Here is a 25,378-nt window from a genome sequence, read left to right on the forward strand (position 1 = left end):
TAGCTTGTCCATTACTCTGCCCTCAAGGAAGTAAAGTTTCCTTATCCCATGAGATGGGCTCCACAGCATCTGTATACAGGACAGCAATTATGCATGTGTTAACTTACACTCATCCTTAACTTTAAAATGTTTCTTGACTCAGGGCCTATCTGCTCAATGCTAACTTAAGAAGAGCACTGGACATGAAGATCTCTCATTTTCTTTTATCTGCATCAAAGTAACTCAGTTTATACTGGTGTAAGGCAGAGTAGAATCAGGCTCAAAGAATGTGGGAGAGTGCCTGCATGCTCCAGTTCAGCAGGCAGTATGAAAGATGAAGTGACTGGTCAAAGGATTCATGAAGGACAAGAAGAGAGGGAAACAGAGAAAAAAGCAGTGGCTCCACAAATAATCAGATAGAGCAACTAAAGAGGTTAGTGCATGAGAGGTGCAGGGTAGCAATCCCACCAATGTCACTTACCGCAAGTGGCCAACTAATACAGGTGAGCATTCTGTATGCTCTGAAAAGGTAGACAAAATAAAAAACAAGAATCATAATCAAGTCACACATGGTGACAGTTTCAAAGTAGACGGATGCACTGTAATTTGTCCACGCTGAATTCTTCACACAGATGAATCCAATCAGCAGTGATATCTGAAAGACAGAATAATACATTTTATTGAGCAACCCCCAGGTGCTCAGAGTGCTTCATACAAAATATGAAGAACAATTCAAATACATACATCATTTAAAAATCAAGCAGGTAAAAAGCACTTTAGATGAGCCCAGTACAGACAGAAGGAGAAAGTAATGAGCACAGAACCAACATGAGGATAATAAAAACCTCTTTGAAATAAATATCTTGAGATAATTTTTAAAAGCATAGAGAGACAAATGTCAGAAGTGAGCAAGTTCCACACCACAACACCCCATCACTAGTAAGAGCACTGCCACCGGCCAACCTGAAATGCAACAGTGGGATCCCTAAGAGGTGGAGAGGTCTCAGAGTGTAGTGAATAACCAGAAAGAGATCTCAAATACAGACAGGTTTTCAAAAGGCTCTCAGTGACTGGGGTGCCTAAATCCCATTAGCTTTCACAGGGTTTTAGGCACACAAGTGCTTTTGGAAATGTTAATCAGGGCCTAAACTGTTAAAGGCTGTAAAAACCGAGGCCCTGAGCTTGCAAGTACTCATATGCATACTCTTATTCATGTGATTGCATTCATTGGGACTTCTCATATACATAATCTGAGGATCTGCCTCCAATAGGGCCGAACTAAAATCAATTTACCTCTTTACCACTAGCCAAAGGAAAGAATGTAGGACGCGCATAATATGAAAAATATATAAAAAAGTAGAGGAATTTTATAGCTTGTCCCTATGATTGTCACACCTGACAAATCACCTATGAACTACATATATAATTGTCACATTACAATATTAACATCAAGTAGCTTGTACTCACTGTGGTTTTTCATAGGTACTAAGGTCAGAAGGGACCATTATGATCATCTAGTCTGACTTCCTGCACAATGCAGGCCACAGAATCTCACCCACCCACTCCTGCGAAAAACCTCACCTATGTCTGAGCTATTGAAGTCCTCAAATTGTGGTTTAAAGACTTCAAGGAACAGAGAATCCTCCAGCAAGTGACCTGTGCCCCATGCTACAGAGGAAGGTGAAAAAGCTCCAGGGTCTCTTCCAATCTGCCCTGGAGGAAAATTCCTTCCTGATCCCAAATATGGCCATCAGCTAAACCCTGAGCATATGGGCAAGATTCACCAGCCAGATACTACAGAAAATTCTTTCCTGGGTAACTCAGATCCCACCCCCATCTAACATCCCATCACAGGCCTTTAGGCCTATTTACCATGAATATTTAAAGATCAATTACCAAAATCATGTTATCCCATCATCCTCCATAAACTTATCGAGTTTAATCGTAAAGCAAGATAGGTTTTTTGCCCCCACTGCTTCCCTTGGAAGGCTATTCCAAAACTTCACTCCTCTGATGGTTAGAAACCTTCATCTAATTTCAAGTCTAAACTTCCTGGTGGCCAGTTTATATCCATTTGTTCTTGTGTCCACATTGGTACTGAGCTTAAATAATTCCTCTCCCTCACCGGTATTTATCCCTCTGATATATTTATAGAGAGCAATCATATCTTCCCTCAACCTTCTTTTAGTTAGGCTAAACAAGCCAAGCTCCTTGAGTCTCCTTTCATAAGACAGGTTTTTCATTCCTCGGATCATCCTAGTAGCCCTTCTCTGTACCTGTTCCAGTTTGAATTCATCCTTCTTAAACATGGGAGACCAGAACTGCACACAGTATTCCAGGTGAGGTCTCACCAGTGCCTTGTATAACGGTACTAAAACCTCCTTATCCCTACTGGAAATACCTCTCCTGATGCATCCCAAGACCGCATTAGCTTTTTGTACAGCCATTTCACATTGGCGGCTCATAGTCATCCTATGACCAACCAATACTCCAAGGTCCTTCTCCTCCTCCATTACTTCTAATTGATGCGTCCCCAGCTTATAACTAAAATTCTTGTTATTAATCCCTAAATGCATAACCTTACACTTCTCACAATTAAATTTCATCCTATTACTATTACTCCAGTTTACAAGGTCATCCAGATCCTCCTGTATGATATCCCGGTCCTTCTCTAAATTGGCAATACCTCCCAGCTTTGTATCATCCGCAAACTTTATTAGCACACTCCCACTTTTTGTGCCGAGGTCAGTAATAAAAAGATTAAATAAGATTGGTCCCAAAAATGATCCCTGAGGAACTCCACTGGTAACCTCCCTCCAGCCTGAAAGTTCACCTTTCAGTAGGACCCGTTGTAGTCTGCCCTTCAACCAATTCTTTATCCACCTTTCGATGTTCATATTGATCCTCATCTTTTCCAATTTAACTAATAATTCCTCATGTGGCACGGTATCAAACGCCTTACTGAAATCTAGGTAAATTAGATCCACTGCATTTCCTTTCTCTAAAAAATCTGTTACTTTCTCAAAGGAGATGATCAGGTTGGTTTGGCACGATCTACCTTTTGTAAAACCATGTTGTATTTTGTCCCATTTACCATTGACCTCAATGTCCTTAACTACTTTCTCCTTCAAAATTTTATCCAAGACCTTGCATACTACAGATGTCAAACTAACAGGCCTGTAGTTACCTGGATCACCTTTTCCCCCCTTTCTTAAAAATAGGAACTATGTTAGCAATTCTCCAATCATATGGTACAACTCCTAAGTTTACAGATTCATTAAAAATTCTTGCCAATGGGCTTGCAATTTCATGTGCCAATTCCTTTAATATTCTTGGATGAAGATTATCTGGGCCCCCCAGTTTAGCCCCATTAAGCTGTTCGAGTTTCGCTTCTACCTCAGATATGGTAATATCTGCCTCCATAGCCTCATTCCCATTTGTCATGCTACCATTATCCCTAAGATCCTCTTTAGCCTTATTAAAGACTGATGCAAAGTATTTGTTTAGATATTGGGCTATGCCTAGATTATCCTTAACCTGCACTGCATTCTCAGTGTTTAGCGGTCCCACTTCTTCTTTCTTTGTTTTCTTCTTATTTATATGGCTATAGAACCTTTTACTATTGGTTTTAATTCCCTTTGCAAGGTCCAACTCTACTTCACTTTTAGCCTGTCTCACTTTATCCCTACATGTTCTGACCTCAATAAGGTAGCTTTCCTTGCTGATCCCTCCCATCTTCCACTCCCTCTATGCTTTCTGCTTTTTCTTAATCACCTGTCTGAGATGCTTGCTCATCCAGCTTAGTCCATAACTCCTGCCTATGAATTTTTTCCCCTTTCTTGGGATGCACACTTCCGATAGCGTCTGCAGCTTTGATTTAAAGTAATCCCAGGCCTCCTCTACCTTTAGATCCATACATTCTTCAATCCAATCCACTTCCCTAACTAATTTCCTTAATTTTTGAAAGTCAGCCCTTTTGAAATCAAAAACTCTAGTTGCAGATTTATTTTTGTTTGTCCTTCCATTCAGTTTGAACTGAAATAGCTCATGATCACTTGAACCAAGATTGTCCCCTACAACCATTTCTTCTATGAGGTCCTCACTACTCACCAAAACCAAATCTAAAATGGCATCCCCTCTAGTCGGTTCAGCAACTACTTGATGAAGGAATCCATCAGCTATCGCATCTAGGAAAATCTGAGCCCTATTATTATTACTAGCACTCGTCCTCCAGTCTATATCTGGGAAGTTAAAGTCTCCCATGATCACGCAGTTTCCATTAGTATTTACTTTATTAAAAACATTAAAAAGGGCTCTATCCATATCCAAATTAGATCCTGGCGGTCTATAGCACACCCCAAGCACTGTCCCAGGGGAGGCTCTAATACTTTTCTTCCCCAATGTGATTTTTGCCCAGACGGACTCTGTCTTATCCATTCCATCGCTTCTTATTTCTTTACATTCTACCTCATCATTGATATACAATGCTACTCCACCACCTTTGCCTTTATTTCTGTCTTTCCTAAACAGCACATACCCTTCAATACCATGTTTCCGTTATCCCTATAATATCTGGTTTCACTTCCTGCACCAGTAGCTCTAGTTCCTCCATTTTGTTACCTAGGCTCCTCGCATTGGTGTACAAACATCTTAATTTTTGCTGTTTGGCCTCGCTCACATTCTGTACCCGATTAGGCACGGCCATTCTACAGCCAGTATGACCTATTAGACTGGTATCCACACTGCCCTTCCTCCTTATGTCCATTCTCCTACCCACAGCTGTATCCTTTCTTACTTTGTTTTCTTCCCACTCAATGCTAAAATCCGGCGTGGAAATTACTTGGACATCTCCCAGCCATCTCCCCCAAATTCCTAGTTTAAAGCTCTCAAACAGTTGTGCCAGCCTCCATCCTAGAAGTCTATTTCCTTCCCTACTCAGATGAAGTCCATCCCGAGAGAACTGTCCTCCGTCCATGAATGCCTCCCAGTGGCCATACATCCCAAAGCCCTCCTTATAGCACCACTGCTGAAGCCATCTGCTGATAGTCATAATCTTGTCATACCTTTGTTGCCCCTCTCTAGGAACAGGCAGAATCCCACTAAAGATTACCTGAGCCTCGATTTCCTTAAGCGTCTTTCCCAGCCTGGCATAGTCTCCTGTAATACTTTCCAGCGAGAATCTAGCCGTATCATTTGTTCCCATATGAAGGATAATTAGGGGATTCTTACCTGCTCCCTTTAGGATCCTTTTCAACCTCAGGTCTACATCCCGTATCTTAGTACCTGGAAGACGGCACACCCTCTATTCTCTGGATCAGCTCTGGTTACAGGCCTGCCTATTCTTCTCAGTAAGGAGTCCCTGATCACATAGACCTGCCTTTTCCTGGTGACTGTGCTATTCTCCAGTCTATCCCCTGTTCCCTCTGGCTGCAAGTTCTTTCCATTCCTATTCTCCCTTGTAATCCTCTTCAACCCATCCTGTATCCTCCTGGGGCTCATATTTGGTGTAGTCTCCATTGACTCTTCCCCTTTTCCTGTAGGACTAGCTGCTCTTCTCTTCTTCCTTGCCCTTCCACTTTCAGGAACTACCTGCTGAGCCCCTTCTTATTTCCAACTCTACAAACCTACCTGTCTCATGTCTTTGCTCCATAAGCTGCTCGAACCCCCTTCTAAACTCAACCAGACTTTCCACCTGCATCTCCAAACCTCGGATCTTTTCCTCCATGAGCTCTATCAGATGGCATTTCATGCAGACAAAACTCTTACCAGATACCCCCTCCAGGATCATGTACATACCACAGCTTCCACATCCAGTCATCTTCATTGTGTCTTCCGCTACATGGGTCACTCCCACTGCTGCCTCTGTATCTGTCATAGCCTTCCCACCTAAATCCTGTTAATCTGGGAAACACAAACCACACCAAAACTCCACCCCCCACAGCAAAACCAAATCCCAAACAAGTACCACAACACAAACTCCCCTTCCAAACTCCCCTGTTTACAGCTCTGTTTGCTGGCTCCTATGCCACTGCAGCTGTCTGTCCTGCTGCCTGACTGGCTGCTACCTTTTTGGACCCCTCCTCAGAGAAGCCCCACCCCCTAATCAGGGCTCAGCTTCTCTCCCAGCACAAAGCCCCGACAAGCCTCTACACATACAAATACTACAAATACAAAACCAAATACACATACCTTCTCCTCCAACAGAACTTCCACTCAAACTCTCCTGTTTACAGCTCTCATGTGCAGACTTACAAAGGACTTGACTTTAAAAAAAAAAAAAAAAAAAAAAAAAGCAGCAGCAGCTACGGTCATTTGCCTACTTATGCCTATCGCTGTTTCTAGCCATAGTAGATAAAAATCTATGAGTTAAAATAATTTTAAAATATTGATTTTTTAATTTAATTAAATACAGATTTATTTTTCAAAATACACCTATTTATGATTAAATTTGAAATTGACAACACATATCAAGGCCTAAACTTACTATCATCTATGAAATTATTTAAATTAAATATAAAATAACATTAAGCAATACATGTTTGCTGCCAAGTTTTAAAGAAAATCATGGCAGCGGACTGGTGGAAGTCACTGGCTAAGCACCTGGAACCAGAGTTTGCTGAAGTGCTAAACCAGCTTTTGACAGCAGCAGCCTCTTCTGCATATGCAGACAGAATATTTTCTTATTTCAGTTTATTCAGCTAGTTCAATTCAATGATTAGTCCATTCAAAATTAAGAAACCAACTGGGAGTCGAAGAAGCAGGAGAGCCTGTTTTCCTCTTTCAATCTATGAATAAAAACTAAATGTGAGAAGATGAGATCCACTAGTTCTAAAATCTTGAAGGACATAGTGATCAGAAAAAATCAGTTCAATTCACTAACTACAGATAATATTGCCTTTGTTTAATAAATCAGTTATTTTTAAATGCAAAAAATGTTTTGATAACATTTTTGATTAACTTTTTTCTTCTTATGCATCCAGCACATTTAAGGCTGATTTATTTAATAATAATAATAAAAAAAAAAAAGTAAATGCTTTTTTGTGCATTTCAATTGAATTTGAATTTCCATCCAAACAGAATTTGATATAAATTGCAAGTAAAAAATTAGTCATCAAGTAAATAAGAAATGTATCATTCACCATTTTCTAACATAGTAAAAATGTAAAAATTAAGAAGCTGAATAAACGTAAATTAAGTTCCATCACTGCTTATATATATTGCTGGTTAGCAAAAAGATGCACCAAATTTAGTGTAAAGGCAATATTTAGTTGCAAATCAACATGTTTTAATAGCTTTTAACCAATGACAATCAACCTTTCTTCAGGAAAAACTAAAGTACAAATGCAAAACTCAATTAAAATCAATTATTTAAATCAAGACTTTCTACTTGCTGATTTAAATCACGATTCAAATCAGTGATTTCAGTTACTTTGATTTAGATCAACTCACCCTGCTCCTAGCTGAAAACCACCTAGAAATTGTTGTTTTCCAAAGATCAGAAGTGAATTTAATACAATTAATATGTAAGAATTCACTACCATTTACATAAAAAGTATCATAATAAGAACATCTAATATAGGTTCACTCACCTAAAGAATTTTTTGTTTTATCATTAACATTCTCATGAAAAAACAACATACACCTTGAGGTGGCAGTATTACAAATATTGATTATTTTTAAATGGCAGTTTTTCATTTTGTTTTCTAAGAACATTTGTTCATCTGACAAATCACAATCTTGATAGATAAAACAGACTTAAAAATCCCCAAAGCTCAAAACGGGCTGAATTTATACTTAATGCACAAAATTTTGCCCTCTCTGTACCCCCGGAATCCCATTTAGCTGCATGGGAGAGCAGAATTTAGACCAATCTGTCAAAACAATTCTAACCATGACATACACCAGCATATTCTTATTATAAACTTTGTTAGTGTTCATTTTTTTAAGGCCTTTTCACTTTTTCAGTTCCTCTTAAGTCAGTTAAGTGCAGTAAAATACTGATTCCGCAAAATGTTCAAAAGTTTTCTATTTAACAGTAGATATTACTCTACATTATTGCACTGTAATCCCTCAAATTTCTATTGAACGGACCCTTTATCAAAATAATTTAAACATGCTCAAGAGAAAATTGTGGTTCATATTCTCATCCAAAGAAGACATCTATATTTTGGAGGGAAGAGGGGGCTAAGACCTCAACTTCTCACCAACTGCAACCAAAATCTATGTGAGTTTGAATGTGAAACTAAATTATCCCTTTAGACATGTCTACAGACTGAGGACATACTCACATAAAAGGTGAATATGTATGAATACTACTGCCCTCTATTGAACAGAATGTCAGTCCATCCTATCATCTAACTCAGTGGTTCTCAACCAGGGGTATGTGTACCGTGTGGGTATTCAGAGGTCTTCCAGGAGGTATGTCAAGTCATCTTATTTGCTCAGTTTTACAAGAGGCTCTAGAGCCCTGCAGTAGGACTGGGATCCTGCAGAACCCACTGCCATAATAGCAGCAGTGGGATAAAAATTCAAACAAACAATGCAGGAGTGGGAGTGGGTAAGGCAGGGTGGGGCAGGACAGGACTGAAATTTAAAGAATAGTCCTCCTGCACCGCAAACAACATGAATGCCCCAGCCAGCAGCCTCCGCTCTCCAGCTGCCCGGCTCTGAAGGCAGCGCCACCGCCAGCAGCAGTGCAGAAGTAAGGGTGACATGGTCTGGCGCTGCCTCAGAGCTGGGTGGCCAGAGAGTTTTTAAGTGAGGTGAAACTTGGGGTACGCAAGACAAATCAGACTCCTGAAAGGGGTACAATAGTCTGGGAAGGTTGAGAACCACTGGTCTAACTTATACTAGTGCACTAAACATGGGGTGGCCCAGTTTCTTCTTGTGGCAACCAAAGTGGTAGTTGCTTTTCTCACTGGGATATCTTGTACGGACCCATGGCATGACAGCTGCCTTACACCTCTACAGGCAGATGCCTAGCAGAGGGGGTTGGACTTTGAAGAACAAACAACCAGTACATTGTGCATACAGATTTCCAGTTGAAGGAGCAGATAACTACTTACTTCCCTGCAAGACGAGACCCCATGAGGAGCTATCTGCAGTAAAAGATTCAGAACACAGACACAATTGCGGGGGAACATGGGGGCTGCTAAGAGACGAAGTCTCTCTCCAAACCCCCATCCAAAAAAATGAAGTTGGCTATGTTCCTGCCCTCTGCTGCAGGGCTGTGGCATATTGGTGGAACCCTGTGGAAAGCTTACATTGTTTCTGCCTGTGCTGTACCTGTCCTGTGGATAAAAAGGACTTCAGCCTAGGGCTAAAAACTAGAGCAGATGAGGAATTTTTTGACAAAATGTTTCAACTGAAAAACACCAATTCGTCAAAACCAAAACTTCATGGAAATGTATCCGTTCCAACAAACCTTTAGACTGGAAGGTTTCTCACATCCAAAATAGAATTTCTGTCAAAACCAAGATAGAGAGAAAGAGAGACACTCCCTAGCCCAGTGGTTAGGGCAGTCACCTGGACTGTGGGCAGCGTGGTCCCAACCTGCAGTGTCCCCGCACCAGCATGGCCCTCTCACCCCTCCCCAGGCTGCAGGGGGTGGGGCAGAACGGTGTAGCGGAACCGGAACTCTGTTCTGGCATGTTCTGCCTCTGCTACACCACAGTGGGAGGCCTCAGTTTAAGTCTCTGCTCCACATCAGGCAGACGGCCCTAACCACTGGGATAGAGAGTCTCTCTCTCTCTCTCTCTCTCTCCCTCTCTCCCCCTCTCTCCACATTTTGGAAGTTCTCGACTCTTGTTTTTGTTCCAGTGTGGAACAAAAACAAAATTAAAAAACCTCAGAATATTTTGCGAAATGGAACTATTGTTTTCCAGCCGCCCCTGCTGACAAGCGAGCACCTTTCATCAGCACTGCGTTCACTTGAAGTAAGAAGCCTGCAGAGTCCTGTGCCCAGCAAAGCTTTACAAGTTGCCAGACTTCCTGCAAGATAAAATTGACAAACTGCAAAGAAAAAACAGTCTCTGCAATGGAGAGTTAGAGTCTTTGAGCCAAATTCAATGCTGGCCTAAGTGGGTAGACTTAATTCAAGTTATGTTTCTTTACGGGGTTGCATGCTTCATACCGGGATAAACCGAGCTCGCTGCACACACCAGGGGCTTCTCACATCCATCCATTCTCCCCCACAAGCTCCTTGTGTACCATTCTCCCATCATCCCTGCAACTCCCCTCAATCTGTCCCTGTCAGCAGCTCTGTGCAGCCCCACCATTTCTACTTCACCCCATGTCCTCCATTCCACCTCTCCTGCCCATGCCAGGGGCTCTGTGTACAGCCATTCTCACCCCTGCATTCCCACCTTACTACCAGGGGCTCTGTGTGCCCTCTTCTTCCCTGCCCCCACTCCAGGGTCCCTCAGTCTCCCCCTCCAAAGCCAAGGACTCTGCATGCACCCCCATTATCCCCAGCCCCCATTTCAGGGCCCCCCAATCTCCCCCATGGCAGGGGCTCTGTGTGCACCCCATCCCTTACTTTCCCCCCTTTCCCCAAACCAGACACCGTAATTTCCCCACACACACACCAGGGATTATATGACCCCCATTTCTCCCTTGCCCTATACCAAGGATCCCCATTCTGCCCCCATACCAGGGGTTCTGTTTGCTCCCTATTCCCTCCTCCCCCATGCCAGGGGGTATGTGTACATCCCCTTCTCCCTCCTCCCCCATGCCCTCACATTCCTCCTTATCTTCCCCACCATTATTTACCTGGTAGGGTGTCCACAAGTTAAACTCTTTTGGGAGGATAAGCAGACATGAGATCGAGTATTGTTACGTTGGACAGCATTAATTGGTATCATCAGCCAGTTGTTTGGCCTGTAGACAATTGAAGAGGTGCTTGAGGCTGTGGCTGTGCTAATCAGATGTCTGGGGCTCCGTGAGTCGTCATCCCGCCCATATACCTCCGTTTTGTCCTCTGATTCCCTGCTCTCTCCCCCCTCCTCCCCCCAGCTCAATAAGATTCTGGCCACTGATGTCTAGAATAGTCTATGAAATTTTGGAATTGATCAAATGTGCCGTTCAAAAGTTATTGCATTACATACATACAGATATATGCCATCAAATTGAGTGTAAGGTCTTTGAGATAGCCAAGTGGAACAGACATGTGGAAGAACTGGAGAATAAAACTGAGAAACTGGAGGCAGAAGAGAGAGGGGAAAAGACATGGAACTACCTGTAGTCTGAAAATATTAGCAGAGAACTTCTGAAAACAACGATGATGCTCTCTACTAAGGTTTCCAAGCAGCCAATGCAACACGTGTGCAAGGCTGACTGAGGTTCTGTTAGAAAAAAGGGGCTTACACTTAAACATAGATTTGCAGGAGGAATCTAGTTACATAGTAAGACTTAGAAGACTGAGACTTAATGAGAAATTCTGGAGGCAGTAAGGCAGGGGAAGCTATGAATCTGAATCTTGCAGTTAAACCATGATAAGGACAAAATTCCTGTTATCAGCCAAAGCTGCAAAAGAAATCCTTTATTCAAGTGTCAAACAATACTTCATCCTCAGTCTCCGTCTTATTGTACAAATCAAGAAAGAAGAGCTAACCGGGATCAACCCCATATTGTCTCATCTTTTACTTAGACTGTAAGCTCGTTGGGCAGGGACTGTCTTTTTTGCACATATACAGCGCCTAGCAAAAGAGGGCCGAGGTCTTTAGACACTACCACAATACAAATAATGAGAGGCCCTGGAAGAAACTACTGATTTAGCAGTGCTCTACCCCCATGGAGTAGAGGGTCCACTACAACAATTTTGTCTCCAAAACTGAGGCATAAAAAACTGTTGAACAAGCAGAAGGAGAAGAGTGAGCACTTCAAAGACCAGGACAGCAAAATCCATCTCTGATGTGTCTCCACACGGCCCACTTATCTCATAGCTGTAAGGCAGTAGAGAATCAGGCTCAGAACCATCCGCTACAGTTCTTCAGAGTGGGTGGACATGGGATTTGAAGACAATCAACTCTCTCTTCCCAGTGTCCTCCCAGATTAGAACAGAATATAAGAAACAATTCATGGAAATTCTTTAATTCTGGGAGGTGCCCCGCAGGGTCCCTGATAGCTGCAAGGCAGTTGCTGCAGGGCTCGATCTATTTCAAGGATGGATTTTTTTTTTTGTGCCTATCAGTTTAATGCCAGAAGAGATTTAAACTGGATTTCTAACAGATTTCCTAATGGGAGATCTGTAAATCATAAGTGCACTATTTCCCTGCCTACTCTACAGGAAGTATAAGGGAAGGGATCAGCTACCCTACATAAAGCTGTAACTGTATTTGACACAGTATGTCAGTGGTTCCCAAATAGTGGGTCACGACTCCCAAATGGTGTCACATCAGCAGCTGCGGTCACAGAAATCCCTAGTGTGCGGAGGACGCCATTTTGCCCCACACATCAAGACCTCGCATGTATGGCGCGTGCACGTTCACGCTGCAGCGGACACCATTTTGAGCAAAGTGGCATCCTCCAATGCTTTCCTGCGGGCCATGCTGCTCCACACCACCCGCAAGAAACGTCTGTGCCTAACAGGAACCACTGAGTCCGAGGTTAGATTTCACATTAGCAGTTTGCCTAACTCTGGCATGAATCTGTTACATGCACAGGACAAAATTTGTATTTGATTTTTATGCTAGAAACTGGACATCTGTAGATAGTCCTGAACTTCATTAGATCTGGGTTGCCATAGAACAAATCCCAAAGAACAGTAACTTCCCCTGTAGTATTGGGCTGTAAGATTCCTCATTTGGAAAAAAATAAATTAGGTTTCATTCAGCTAGCAGCCCCATTAAGCATTCTCTTATCGTCTGCTGAAGGACTACAATTCTTTTGACCACAGCGAGAAACAATTTTATAATCCAAGAATAAATCTGTGTAAGTGCTTACAATGATCTTTCTTCAATGTTCTGCCATATTTGATGTAATAAATAAAGCTATGGCTCAAGTAATAAAAAACACTGACATTTTACTCCATTAGAACATCTGGAGGGAATTCAGCTTTCTGCTGACATAGCCACTTGCAGCAATACAAACCTTGCATGGCCTGGGGTCACTAATACTGACTGTTCTGCTCTAAAGGTAGTCCCACATCTAGTTTTTCTGAACTTTAGAAACTGGGTTTCATGAATTAACCACAATGGATTACATCTGTGGTTGAGAGTTCCATTTCTGTCACCATCTCACTTTATGCCAGAAAAATGTACTTGATCCCTAATATCTCGCAGATTTAGCCTATTAGTTAGGGTGAAAATACATTTGTTGTCATCCCCCATGCAATTTAAAGCACTTGTATATCATCTGCGGGGTGCTGTATTTAGTTGTGAAATTATCAGTCCACTTTCTATTTAATTATTTTTTTTAAAAAATGTTACTTTACTACTTCTGTCTTGCTTTTGTTAGACCTTCTTTCCCTTCCTGGCTTCACTCCACTTCTTCCTGCTTTTCTTTCTCAGAATAGATAATGGTGTATCTTTTCCTGTGTTGTCCGTTTCCTCTTCCTCCAACCCATTACATTCCTTGCTCTTTCTTTCCCTGTCTGGTGTTCTGTACTCCTTCCCTTACATCTGCTGTCTCTCATTTCATCCCTCTCTAAATCTTTCTTGATATATATATAGATATAGATATATATGCACACACACCCCATACTTCTCTTTTTAAAAATGTATCTCCCCACTCTCCAATCCACCAGTTTAAACACAAGGCATAGCTGGCTGCTAAAGTTTCCAACTGAGGACTAACCCTACTAGCCAAAGAATAATTTAAAAAGATGTGTGGGGGAGCTGACATTACTGACAGGCAATCTCCAGGTGAGAAACCAACCTCCCACCAACCAGGACAAGTTACCATCAACAGGCTTGGTGCCTCATGCCGAGATGAAACCTACCTAATAGTACCTGTGCATTTCCAAACATTATACCCTAATGGTATGTCTACATTGCAGCTGTGAACGGGTCTCCCAGGCTAGGTAGACAGATTTGTGTTCTAAAAATAGCAGTGTGGACATTGTGACATGGGTGGCAGCTTGAGCTAGCTGCCCGAGTCCAAGCCCTCAGACTAGCCTGAGCCACCACCTGTACTATAGTATCTATGCTGCTATTTTTAACATGTTAGGTCAAGTGAAGCTAGTGGGTGAGAGTTTGTCTGCCTGGGTTGGGAGGCATGTTCCCAGTTACAGTGTAGACAGACCTAACACAGCAAAGGTGACACTAGTACATTTTAAATTACACTCTGCTGGAAAGAATTAAAGTATCTGTTTGGATGGCTTCCCAAACCAGAAAAGCGTGCAGGGCTCAAGGCCAAGGATACAAATGTTGGTTGTGAGAGACTGGCTCAGTTATTCTGAACAACAAAGCTGATTTCTGTATGATCAGTATTTCCTTTTACTTCATTGTAAAACTGGAAACCTGAGATGTAACAGCTGAGCTTCCATTAGAAAGAAAGATAAAGAGCCCAACCAATTTACAACTTCAGGAATGAAGTATGGAATCAGTTGCCTTAGAGTTTATGATTCTATGAAGCGGTAAATCTTTATTTGCATATTAATCTCTCAACCATTTCATCTAGACAGATTTCCTTGTTTCCTGCCTGCATTTCAAAAAAAAAAAAAAAGGAGATTAGGCAGTGGATAAGGGATGTGTGTGTCTCACCTCCTTTCCAAAAGTAATTATTGAAGATAAAGGTGTTATGAATAACATCCATTCAGTTTTTTTTCTATCTTTTAAAATTCAGATAAGATGACAATCATACATACTAGAAAGCAGTAATACATCAATTAAAACATCCTGTAACTGGAATAAACAGTTTTGATATTTCCCCATGAGTTTCAAAACACTAAATTGAATTACATTTAATTTTAAAAAAACTTTTGTATAAAACGTCAAAGAGAAAGAAACATCTACCATCACTTCTGTAAACTATGGCATGGCAGAGTCTGTGCATCTGGAGAGAAACTTCACAGGAAGCCAAGGTTAACAGGCAGGGCTGAGGGGTGGAAATGAACCCTCTGGGAGATTTCTAGCTATTTTGCAGGATTCTGGTGAAATACAAACAGAATATAAACAAGATAGCTCCTTCTCTGTTCTGGCTCCAACCAGCAACCTGTTTTTTCCCCCAAAAGTAGTCTAGTCCCTAAGGTCTGTTCTACACTACAGACCTATATTGATAAAACTACATTGCTCAGGGGTGTGAAAAATCCACATCCCTGAGCACAGTTATACCAACCTAACCCCCTGTGCAGACAGCTCTATGTCGGTGGGAGGGCTTCTTCTGCTGACATAACTACCATGGGTCAGGGAGGTGGATTTAGCCGACGAGAGAGTTCTCTCCCATCGGCTTAGAGCGTCTTTGTTAAAGCGCTACAGCTGTGCCAATGCAGCATTTTAAGTGTAGAATGGCCCTCAGATTATCTGCCTAAAAAGGTATAGCAGAGCCTAATTAACGAGGGCCATGTCTACACTAAACAGTTAAGTCGACAAGTTATGCCAGTGATCAGAAACTGCTATAATTACATCGTTTGTGCATGTTCACACAATGCTCCGTGTGTCGGTGGAGCACACCCACAGTTGGTGTGTTAGCACTGAAAGAGAGCAGTGCACTGTGGGTAGCTATCCCACTGAGCGTCTCTCCACCCCCTGCAGCTAGGAGTTCTGGGAACGGATCACAGTGTATCATGGGTGCGGGCTCATGATGTAGTCTTCTCCATCCCATCATTCCATGGGCTTCCGACTATGCTGTTTCACACCATTTTTCAACAGACCCTGTAAACTGTGTACCTGCCATCTCTGTCTGAAAGCATGGATCCTGCTCAGTGCTCTCCAATCTTGCAATAAGCGTTATGAACACAACGCAGCTGATCCTGCAGTATTTCATGAGCTGCAAATATGAACAGGAATGTGCAGTGCCTGCCCTGCTGTGTGCCATGGAAAGAAACAATTCCAGATTGCTTTTGGCATTCATGGAGCAGCTGCAGATGGTGAACCATTGCTATTGGGCTTGGGAAACAAGCAGAGTGGGGGAATCGCATCGTTATGCAGGTATGGAATGAAGAGCAGTAGATTCAGAACTTTCAGATGCCCAAAGCCACCTTCCTGGAACTGTGTGAAGAGCTCACCCCTGCCCTCTGGCACAAGGACGCCAAAATGAGAGCTGCCCTCCTGGTGGAGAAGTGAGCAAAGATTGCTGTGTGGAAGCTGGTAACTCCAGACTGCTAACCGTCAGTCACGAATCAGTTTGAAGTTGGAAAGTCCACGAGGGGGTGCAGTCACACAAGCATGCAGAGCCATTAATCTCATCCTGGTACGAAGGACTGTGACTCTTGGCAACGTGTGTGAAATAGTGGATAGCTTTGCAGCAAAGGGATTCCACAACTGAGGCGGGGGAATAAATGGCACGCATATCCCAATTTTGGCCCCAGACCATCTTGCGACTACTTCTCCATGGTAATGTAGGCACTGGTGGATCACCGGGGTCGTTTCGCATTTGGCCGATTAAAGAGTCACTGGCACTGCCTTTTTGGCAGGTTAGACCTCAGTGAGGACAATACTCCCATGGTCATAGCAGCCTGCTGTGCTCTGCATAACATTTGTGAAGCCAAGGGGGAAAAGTATCCATGGGGTGGAGCGTCGAGGCAGATCACCTGGTGGCTGATTTTGAGCAGCCAGATACCAGGGCTATTAGAGGGACTCAATGGGGAGCTATGCGAATCAGGGAGGCTCTAAAGCAGCATTTTGACAATGACCCCCAGTGATATGTGTTTCTGTAATGCATCCAGCCAGGCATTGTTTACTTGCCTCTTTGAATGACTCTTGTAATGCTTGGTGCCAGAAAATTAATTGTAGTCTGAAAAAGTGCTGATTGCCACTGTGTATGAATTCCAGCAACAACCACCGTGTGTAGGACACAAATAAAGATTCATTTTATTTGAAAGAGTATACTTTTATTACACAACACCACATAGATTTCCATATCTTACAAGGGACATGACACTGAGGAGGTTCTCAAAGCTGTGTGTAAGTCCAGCTTTCATTCTGAAACCTGTCCCTAGGGGTGGAGCACAAGGGGTACTGTGACAGACCGGGAACTTACAACAAATGTGTGTGAGGAGTTTGAGGAAGGCATGGAATGCAGTTCTGTTTGGTGTGCAGGGGGAATTGAGCACGAACGTGTTCTGACTACAACACAATCAGGGACCTTAGCACATCCGTTTGGTCCTCCATCAGCTTTATCATCTGCTCCTGCCCCTCTATCATAAACTTCTGCCCGTTTCCTCTCCTGGTTATCCATTTTTAATTTTTCATTTATTGTCTCTCTGCATGCTCTGTGATCGCGATCTGCAGCATCATATGATTGCAGCACCTCTTTAAACATGTCCTCCTTACTCCTCCTGGTTCACCTCCTTATCTGCTGGAGGCACTCCACCAGTGTGTAGGAGGTGTCCCTCAAAGGCACATCTGCAGAAGCACGAGAAACAACAAACAGAAGCAGTATTGAGTGCACTCAAAGCCTTGAATCATAACAGTGAAATACACTTCTTTCTCGCTGTCCCTTGGCAAGCACATAGCTTGGCAAATGCCCTAAACATGGTGAGTTCACCCCAGGGTGGAGAAACGGGCAAGATGGGGCAAAGGGTCTGGGTGGTTAACAAAGGGAATCACAACAAGCGCCATGGGGCCCTATTATAAATCCAAGCACCATTTTCCATAGGCGGGGGTGACCAAAGCCGATGTCTCACTCCTGAGGGTAACTGAGGATGCCAGGGTGCATTTCCTGTACGCATGCCGCTTCAGAAGTTCCTGCAGCAGTAATTGCTGATTAGAGGAGTAAAATTGCCTACAGTGAGGGAAGAAACAAAGCAACTCTGCCAAGGAATGGTCAGCAGAGGATTGTAGAGTACCTCCAGGAAAGTTTCCTAGAGATCTCTACGGAGCACTTCTGTGAAATCCCGGTCTGCATTAACCAACTTTTCCACAGGGCCTCCACTGCATAGCTGCATAAGGGAATGGGAAGCAAACACAAACAGTGCCAGGCTTATTAATTCTATCCCTTATCCCACTTCTAACATATAACAAAATAAAGGAAAGCTCTACCTCATGGCACCATGCAATATTATATCAAAATGAATACTTACCAGAGCTCCCCTCTCCTGCATCAGGCACGGACTATTGTGACTGGCTAGACCCCTCCAGAGTCAAAAAGAAGTCCTGACTTGCCACTTTACTGAACACATCCTCCTCCAACTCTACTTCCTCATCCAACACTTCATCCTGAGAGTTGACTCCGCTGGCCACTGCCTCCAGCTCCGCCAAAGTATCCACAGGGCAAAGTATCCACAGTATGGTGGTGGAGTTGGGGTTGTTGCCGAGGATGGCGTACAGCTCCTTGTTGAAACGGTATGTTTTTGGTGCTACACCAGAGTGACGGTTGGCCCTCCTTGCATTCTGATATGACTGCCTCAGCTCCTTGATCTTAGCATGGCACTGCTGCATGTCCCTTTTATACCCCTTCTCCAACGTGCCATGAGCAATCTGCCCGTAGGTATCAAAGTTCCTTCAGCTGGAGCAGAGCTGCAACTGCAGAGCCTCCTCTCCCCCCAGACCCAGGAGATCCAACAACTCCAGTGTACCCCAGGCAGAAGCATGTTTGGGAATCAGCATGGTAGGCTGGGAAGATGCAATGTGAGCTGTTCAGGCCGAGCAAACAGGAAGTAGAATTTCAAAAATTCCTGGGCCGTTAAAGGGAGCATGCCTATGTACCTGGCAGGGCAGCGGAGTTCAAACTGCTGACCAGAGTGGTCACAATGGGCATTGTGGGACACATCCTGGAGACCACTTAGTGTGACATAAGCAAGTGCAATGTCTACACCAACACTGTATTGCTCTAACTTTGTAGCAAAAAGCTCTATGCCTCTCATCCAGGTGATTTTATGATGTTGGTGTAGCAGGAGAGTTAAATTGGCAGGAGGAACATTGCAGCGTGAATATCTCCACTGTTTTGTTGATGAAAGCTGATTTTTGTCGACAAAACTGTGTAGTGTACACAAGGCCTAGGAGTGCCTCCCTGACCAACTCTGAAAGCCCTTGCAGGGATTTAATTAAAAACCGCACCCATTTTGTTTGGCAGAACATCTCCATCTAAGGGTATTAGTGAAGCGGAGTGCACCATGACTACAAGGGGGCTCTGTAACATGTGTAAGCCATGTCACATAAATCACGATCTACTCTTAGGGGCTGTCTACATTAGAAAATCTTACCACGTATGAATGTGACTGGAAGCACTAGAGTAGAAGTGATGTGGCAGAGTATGGCAACAACTACAGCAAGTCACGTTGGGTATTATATCATCTAGTTCTGGTAAGATTGGGACCAAGGTTTAATCACAACTAGATAATGGTGAATAGGATTTGTCTTGATCTACGCTGTCGAAAGCCATGGTCAGTATCACATCTAGCTAGAATGCTTAGTCATATTCTGATCATTTTTTTTTAAAACATAGATAAGCTCTTAGTGAACACAGTCTCATCTCAAGTGTAGTGTGGTCACTTTCTCATTTGTCCATCATGTAGCTTAGTGTATTCAGAAATTTTTCTTTCACACCTACTGTTACTTTACACTAAATTCCTTTTGGATCATGATTAGACCTGAGGGCTATTTTCAAGAGTGCAGCAGCCATGGAACACAATAAAGAATGTGTCTGACAGGATGGGTTTTCTTTTATAGAAAGGATACACACTGATAAAGAGCACATTTATTGAGATCTGATTTCCTAGTCTTTATCTGAAGTGATGAATCTATGGCAGTGACTGATAAATGAAGGGATACCAAAAAGAGGAGAGAGAATGCACTGCTTTGGGACTGGTTACACGAGAGTTAAACACTACCAAGAACCATGCACATTCTGCCACATCCAGTATTCACAGCAACTTTGCACAGCTTACTTCTATTTTAAAATGGTGATTGTAAAGCTAACTTCCGGTAATTTAAAGGTGTTAAGGAAACCACTACCAATATATCCCACTGCCTCTTCAATCATGCAAAACAAATGGCCCAGGTGATGTATTGACTTTCAAGGCTTGGTTTCCTTTCCTTTTTTTTTTAAATGCACTCTTTAGCCTTTGTCTGATCATTTCTAATATGGTTTCCTGTACACTAGCATGCAATGAGGCTGCCAATTAGCAGCAATAGTACAGGTGTTATTGGGTGGATCAGCTGCACAATGCCAGCTGGCTTTAATTCACACTACTCTCTTTGGGTATGTAGAGATTACCCACCACACACATTTATAACAGAGATTACGAAATGCAACTTTAATTTATTTAAATTTTAACCCTAAAGGTAATTCCAATTATTTAATAGCAGCCTAAAAAATGTATTGGAGTCAATACCTCAACCTCTGCAGTAGCATAATTACTAGTCTCCTTTTACAAAAAGTAGATCAGAATTGAGGAAAAAAATTAGAAACAGTAAGTGTACAAGACTTCCAGTCTACACAAGGAGCAGAGTGGATCAAAACTTTTCTTTGTCCTGCCATCAAACAATTGATGGTGTGCGACTTGGCTAAGAAGTTTAAATGCAAGGGTCCATATGGGATTCTTGTACAGCACATACACATGAAAACACTGATGACTAGGCCAGAGATAAAAAACCCACAACTTCGGGAAACTGTTTGTTTTTAGTTACTGAATTTGTTATTCCTTCCTCAAGTCCTCCTACATTCTCTGGGTCCCCATCCCTGGAGGTCAATGATGAGTATAAAGGTGTGCAGGAATGCCTCAACATTAATCCTGGCTGTTGTCATTCAGCAGATGCCATCCAGGTTCCAATCAGCAGGTCTGTGCTCTGGTTGCCCATCCTGGACCACAGAGAACAGAACATTAGCCGGTTTTAAAAGGGCCAAAGTTTCAAGCATGGTGAAGGATTTGACTCTCCCTGTCCAGTGCAGTGGAGTATGAGAGTGGCCTAGCCCAACCTCAAACAGAACTGAAATCAGTTAGCTACTTCAACGTGTATATTTAGTCTTGATCTGAAAATGTAATTGTATTGTTGACAAACCCATTCTCTCTCTCGGTTATTGTCAAGGCTAATGGTTTGTCACACAGTCATGGGGTGAGGTCACCTGCACTTGGAGTTTTTTTATGTTTACTCTATAACTTGTGACTTTTGCTGCCCCCACCACCCAGCTCAGACTCTTTATATATAGTTTACAATTTCAAACCTCTGATGACTATTAGTTCCACAGGTAACATTTTCCATGTTTTCTGATATTGGCTATATCAAAAAGTTATTTTATTCAAAAGTTAATTTAAGTATAAGCATAATAATACATGTAGGTACGTAGTGTCCTTCTGGCAAAACCTGTAAACTTATTATTGCCTTGGAGAAGAACTATAGATGGACATGACAGCAGCATAAGCAAAGTTAGAAACACGTTATGTACCAAGGATCAAAAGACAGGTTTAATGTCTCAACATTCTGGCACACCTTCAAATCCCTCTACCCCCCCTGTAGAGTACAGGGGGCAGAACTACCTGCTGTGCGGCAAAGTCACTTATATTTTGTTGGAAAGAATTAGAAGATTTATTTCAATCACCTCCAAGAATAGAAAAAAACCATGTACATCTCAAGGCCAAGATTTAAATTATAGATTGAGTGGCTCTAAGCAAGTCGTTCAACACAGCAATGTTTAGTTCTGTGTGACTGAGTGATTAGGATTTCCTTTTACTACATGGATGGAAAAGCAGTATTTCCTGCTGACCTTTCCCTTCAAAAGAAGCTATGCCTGATTACAGCTTAAGATTTCAGGAGGCCTAACCAAGATAATATAGGGAGCATCAGAAGTGCATGCAAAGCTCATGAGAATATTTTGTAATTAGTTACTCATTTTAGCAGTTCCACTTGTGTGAGTACATACAATACTACAGCTAATTATTTCAGAAGAGACAAAGAAAGAAATCACACTGGAAACAGGAACAGTAAGGGACTTGAACAATGCTACAGTTAGCAGCAAAAGCAGGAGTAGAATCCAGATCTCCTAACCTCCCAAATCTGTGCCTTAACCAGAAGGCCCTCCCTTTCTCTCTCTTCATTTAGGTGCTTTTCTATCTGTTATTGCTAGCTTTCCCTTTTTGACATCCCTGTGTAACCAGAAACAACAACAAAATCATAAACCACACTGATGGAACGAAGAAAAATGAACCTAATAGGAGAACCCCAAAGGGAATTCTACAGTCCTCTCTCTTTTGAACTTGTTTGCCTTTTAAAAAATAAATAAATAAAGTGCTCAGATACCATGCTCCTCACAGTACAGATAATTAAACAAGAAGAGTGTTCTGACATCTCTTTTATTACATGAGTAAACACACTCTCTCTCTCACTCTCTCTCTCACACACACACACACCCTCTTCTGTGCAGATCAGCCTGCTAGCTTCAGCATCTCCTACCCCCTTTAAAAGCAAGTAGCTCTGCATAGAAAGCTGTGTAATAGACAGCCTGCAAATAAATGGTCATTGGGTTCAGATACAGAAAACTTTCACACTTTATTGACAAAAATATAGACACAAGGTCTCTGTCCAGAGGAACTTACAATCTAACTTGTTTAATTTTCAATCACTGAAGTTATTTTTATGATTAATAACTCTTGAACCAGGATGGAAATTTCAAATGAGGATTTTCATGATATCTAGCACCCAGAAGCAAAAGGCCTGATCCTGTGTGGTGCTTGATAATGAATGAGGCAGGGCACTGCAGAAAGAGAAAGGATAGCCTCATGGTTAATGATGTTGGACGCTGCCTGAGGAACTGGATTCTATCCCTCCTTCTGCCATAAAGTTCCTGTGTGATGCTAGACATGTTGCTTATGCCAAACTTTTCACAGATGGTTACTAATTGTGAGTCCCTCATTTTCTAATTGCCTAACTCCGGGACCAGCCTTAGGCCTGGGCAAACTGGGCGAAAGCCCAGGGCATCATTATAAACAGGCACCTCTGGAGGAGGGCCCCTCCCCCCTGCAGCTCCTGCCTGCTGCCTTGGAGCCACCCCTGGCCAGCTGCTTCTGGGAGCTTCCTGTCTGCTGTAAGGAGAGACGGAAGGAGGGGGGAGTGGGGGCTCTGATGTCAGGGTGTCCCCTGCCCTCATGTACCCCATCTCCGCAGAGCGAGGGGGGCATGCGGGGCCAGGGCTCATCAAGAGATGGACGGAGCTGCTGGCAGATGCTGTTGCTGTGTCTGAAGGAGCTTTCATTCAGACTGGTGAGTGTCATTCTCTTAAAGGGGCACAGCTCACACACTCCCCCAAACCACACACACTGTCTCTTTCACATACACATCCCAACATATACTTATACTGTTGTTGTTACTTCCTGCAATGCACATATATTCTATGTAATTTTATTCTTTCCAAGTGCTGTTATTTTAGTTTTTTGACTGCTTACATTTACTTCTTTGAGTAGTGAGTTCTAAAGCGCCTAACCTGTCCTGGCTGGAGTAATTATCATTATTACTTTTATTATCATATTGTGCTTTGTCATTCATTATTTAAAGTAGTACAATCAAATAATAGCATCCTCCTAGAATGTAACTTTAGCTTGTACTAATCTTAGTGGTGCCAGTTTAAAAAAAAAGAAAAGGAGTACTTGTGGCACCTTAGAGACTAACCAGTTTATTAGAGCATAAGCTTTCGTGAGCTACAGCTCACTTCATCAGATGCTTATGCTCTAATAAATTGGTTAGTCTCTAAGGTGCCACAAGTCCTCCTTTTCTTTTTGTGAATACAGACTAACACGGCTGTTACTCTGAAACCAGTTTAAAAAAACATTAGCTAAACGCACAGCTTTAGACACTGGGCAGATGAAGGTTGCTTATTTTCAAATGTATTTTTAGTTACATCGGTTAAATAACTTCAAATTTGCATGAAAATAAATGCAGTTCCAACTATGATACCAATAGCAATTATGGGGTCAAATATTAATGAGTCACATACATGATTGTGATTGGTAAACATAACATATAGAGCAGATAATGGCAGTAATACAGTGGGTCTGTTAGAGAAAGTAAGCAGATTTTATTAATTTTTATTTATCTCTACTAAAGATAGTATACAAAGTATCAGATGTGTCTTTCTGATATCTGCGTTAAAGCTCCAGAACTGATACCTCAAGGTTTGGGATTAGGAATATCTTGCTGTATTATCTCCTGATTGTTATATAAAGAAAGAAAAATATATACAAACTCCAGTTAAAGCCACGTTTAAAGTTTATATGTAAATTTAAAACAATTAGATACAGTGCTTCTGTCAGCTAATTCCTAAGTTATTATCTGCAAAAACTCTAGAGTGTTCAGGTGCCTAAGTAGTCCCTAGAATCATGGCTAAAGTTTCCTCCCAGCCCCCCAAAATCTGAAATGGTGCCCCAGGTGTGACAGTGCAAAGCCCCCCTTAAGCCAATTGCCAAGCACCAGGCACCACAAGCCACAGCAGCAGCACAGAAGGGTGGCAATACACCATATACCATGCCACCTTTACTTTTGCAGTGGTGTTGCCTTCAGAGCTTGGTGCCTGGCTAGCACCCGCCAGCATCAGGCTGCCCTGCCAGTGCTTAATTTGTGCCAGGGCTGAACTCTAGCCTCTGGTATCTCTTTCAATACAAATTAAACACTGGGTGAGGCAGTGGGGCCAAAAGGTGATGGGGGTGGAAAATCCCAGGGAGTCTATGGGGGCCAGAAGCGATGGGGGGGCACCAAAATACAAGTTCGCCCAGGGTGCCATTTTCCCTAAGACCGGCCCTGCTTAAGACAGTGGGGTCTGATTTGCAGAAGTCCTGAATAGTGTGCAGTTATTAAGGCCAGAGGACCATACACTGAATGAGGAGAAAACAAAATATTTAATAGTTGCTTATTAAGTAAGCATCATCCATCCTGTGCACTGAATGAGACAGCAGTCCTATGAGAAAAATAGAATGTGATCACATAATTAAAGACTGTCAGTGGACACACAGAAGGGGGCTGAATCAACATTGTACAAACTTTCTTAACTCTGGCATTTCCTAACTTTTGAGTGCTTGACTTTGCAAACTTAATGTTCTCTTAACATAGCTTTTGTGTGTGGGTGTAAATTACACACACACACCCCCTACAATTTTCAGAACACGTTATAGTAGAGTTATAAACCAAACTAAGATTACTTTTATTAGAATTAGAGGGTGCCTTGTTCACAGTTCAAATATCAAGCACATAATTGCTTTTGTCAAGACAAAACTTGGAAACTACGTGTCTACACAACAGGAAAGCTAAGTCTTTTGTTATTGCATTACTGCTTTTCCAAGTAGTTAAAAAGGAAGCTGTCAGGCCACTTTTTT

At 42.4% G+C, this 25,378-nt stretch overlaps 1 protein-coding gene across 1 annotated transcript in view; it reads right to left on the reverse strand.

Moving 5' to 3' along the window:
* Positions 1-25,378, reverse strand: part of CMTM7 (CKLF like MARVEL transmembrane domain containing 7) — a 51,580-nt gene that overhangs the window by 12,930 nt on the left and 13,272 nt on the right. The window contains exon 2 of the mRNA XM_073333361.1: positions 461-634. Within this exon, the coding sequence (XP_073189462.1) occupies positions 461-634 (174 nt within the window). The remainder of the gene's footprint in view (positions 1-460; positions 635-25,378) is intronic.

The sequence above is a fragment of the Lepidochelys kempii genome, chromosome 2 (assembly GCF_965140265.1).
Source record: "Lepidochelys kempii isolate rLepKem1 chromosome 2, rLepKem1.hap2, whole genome shotgun sequence".
Taxonomy (NCBI): Eukaryota; Metazoa; Chordata; order Testudines; family Cheloniidae; genus Lepidochelys; species Lepidochelys kempii.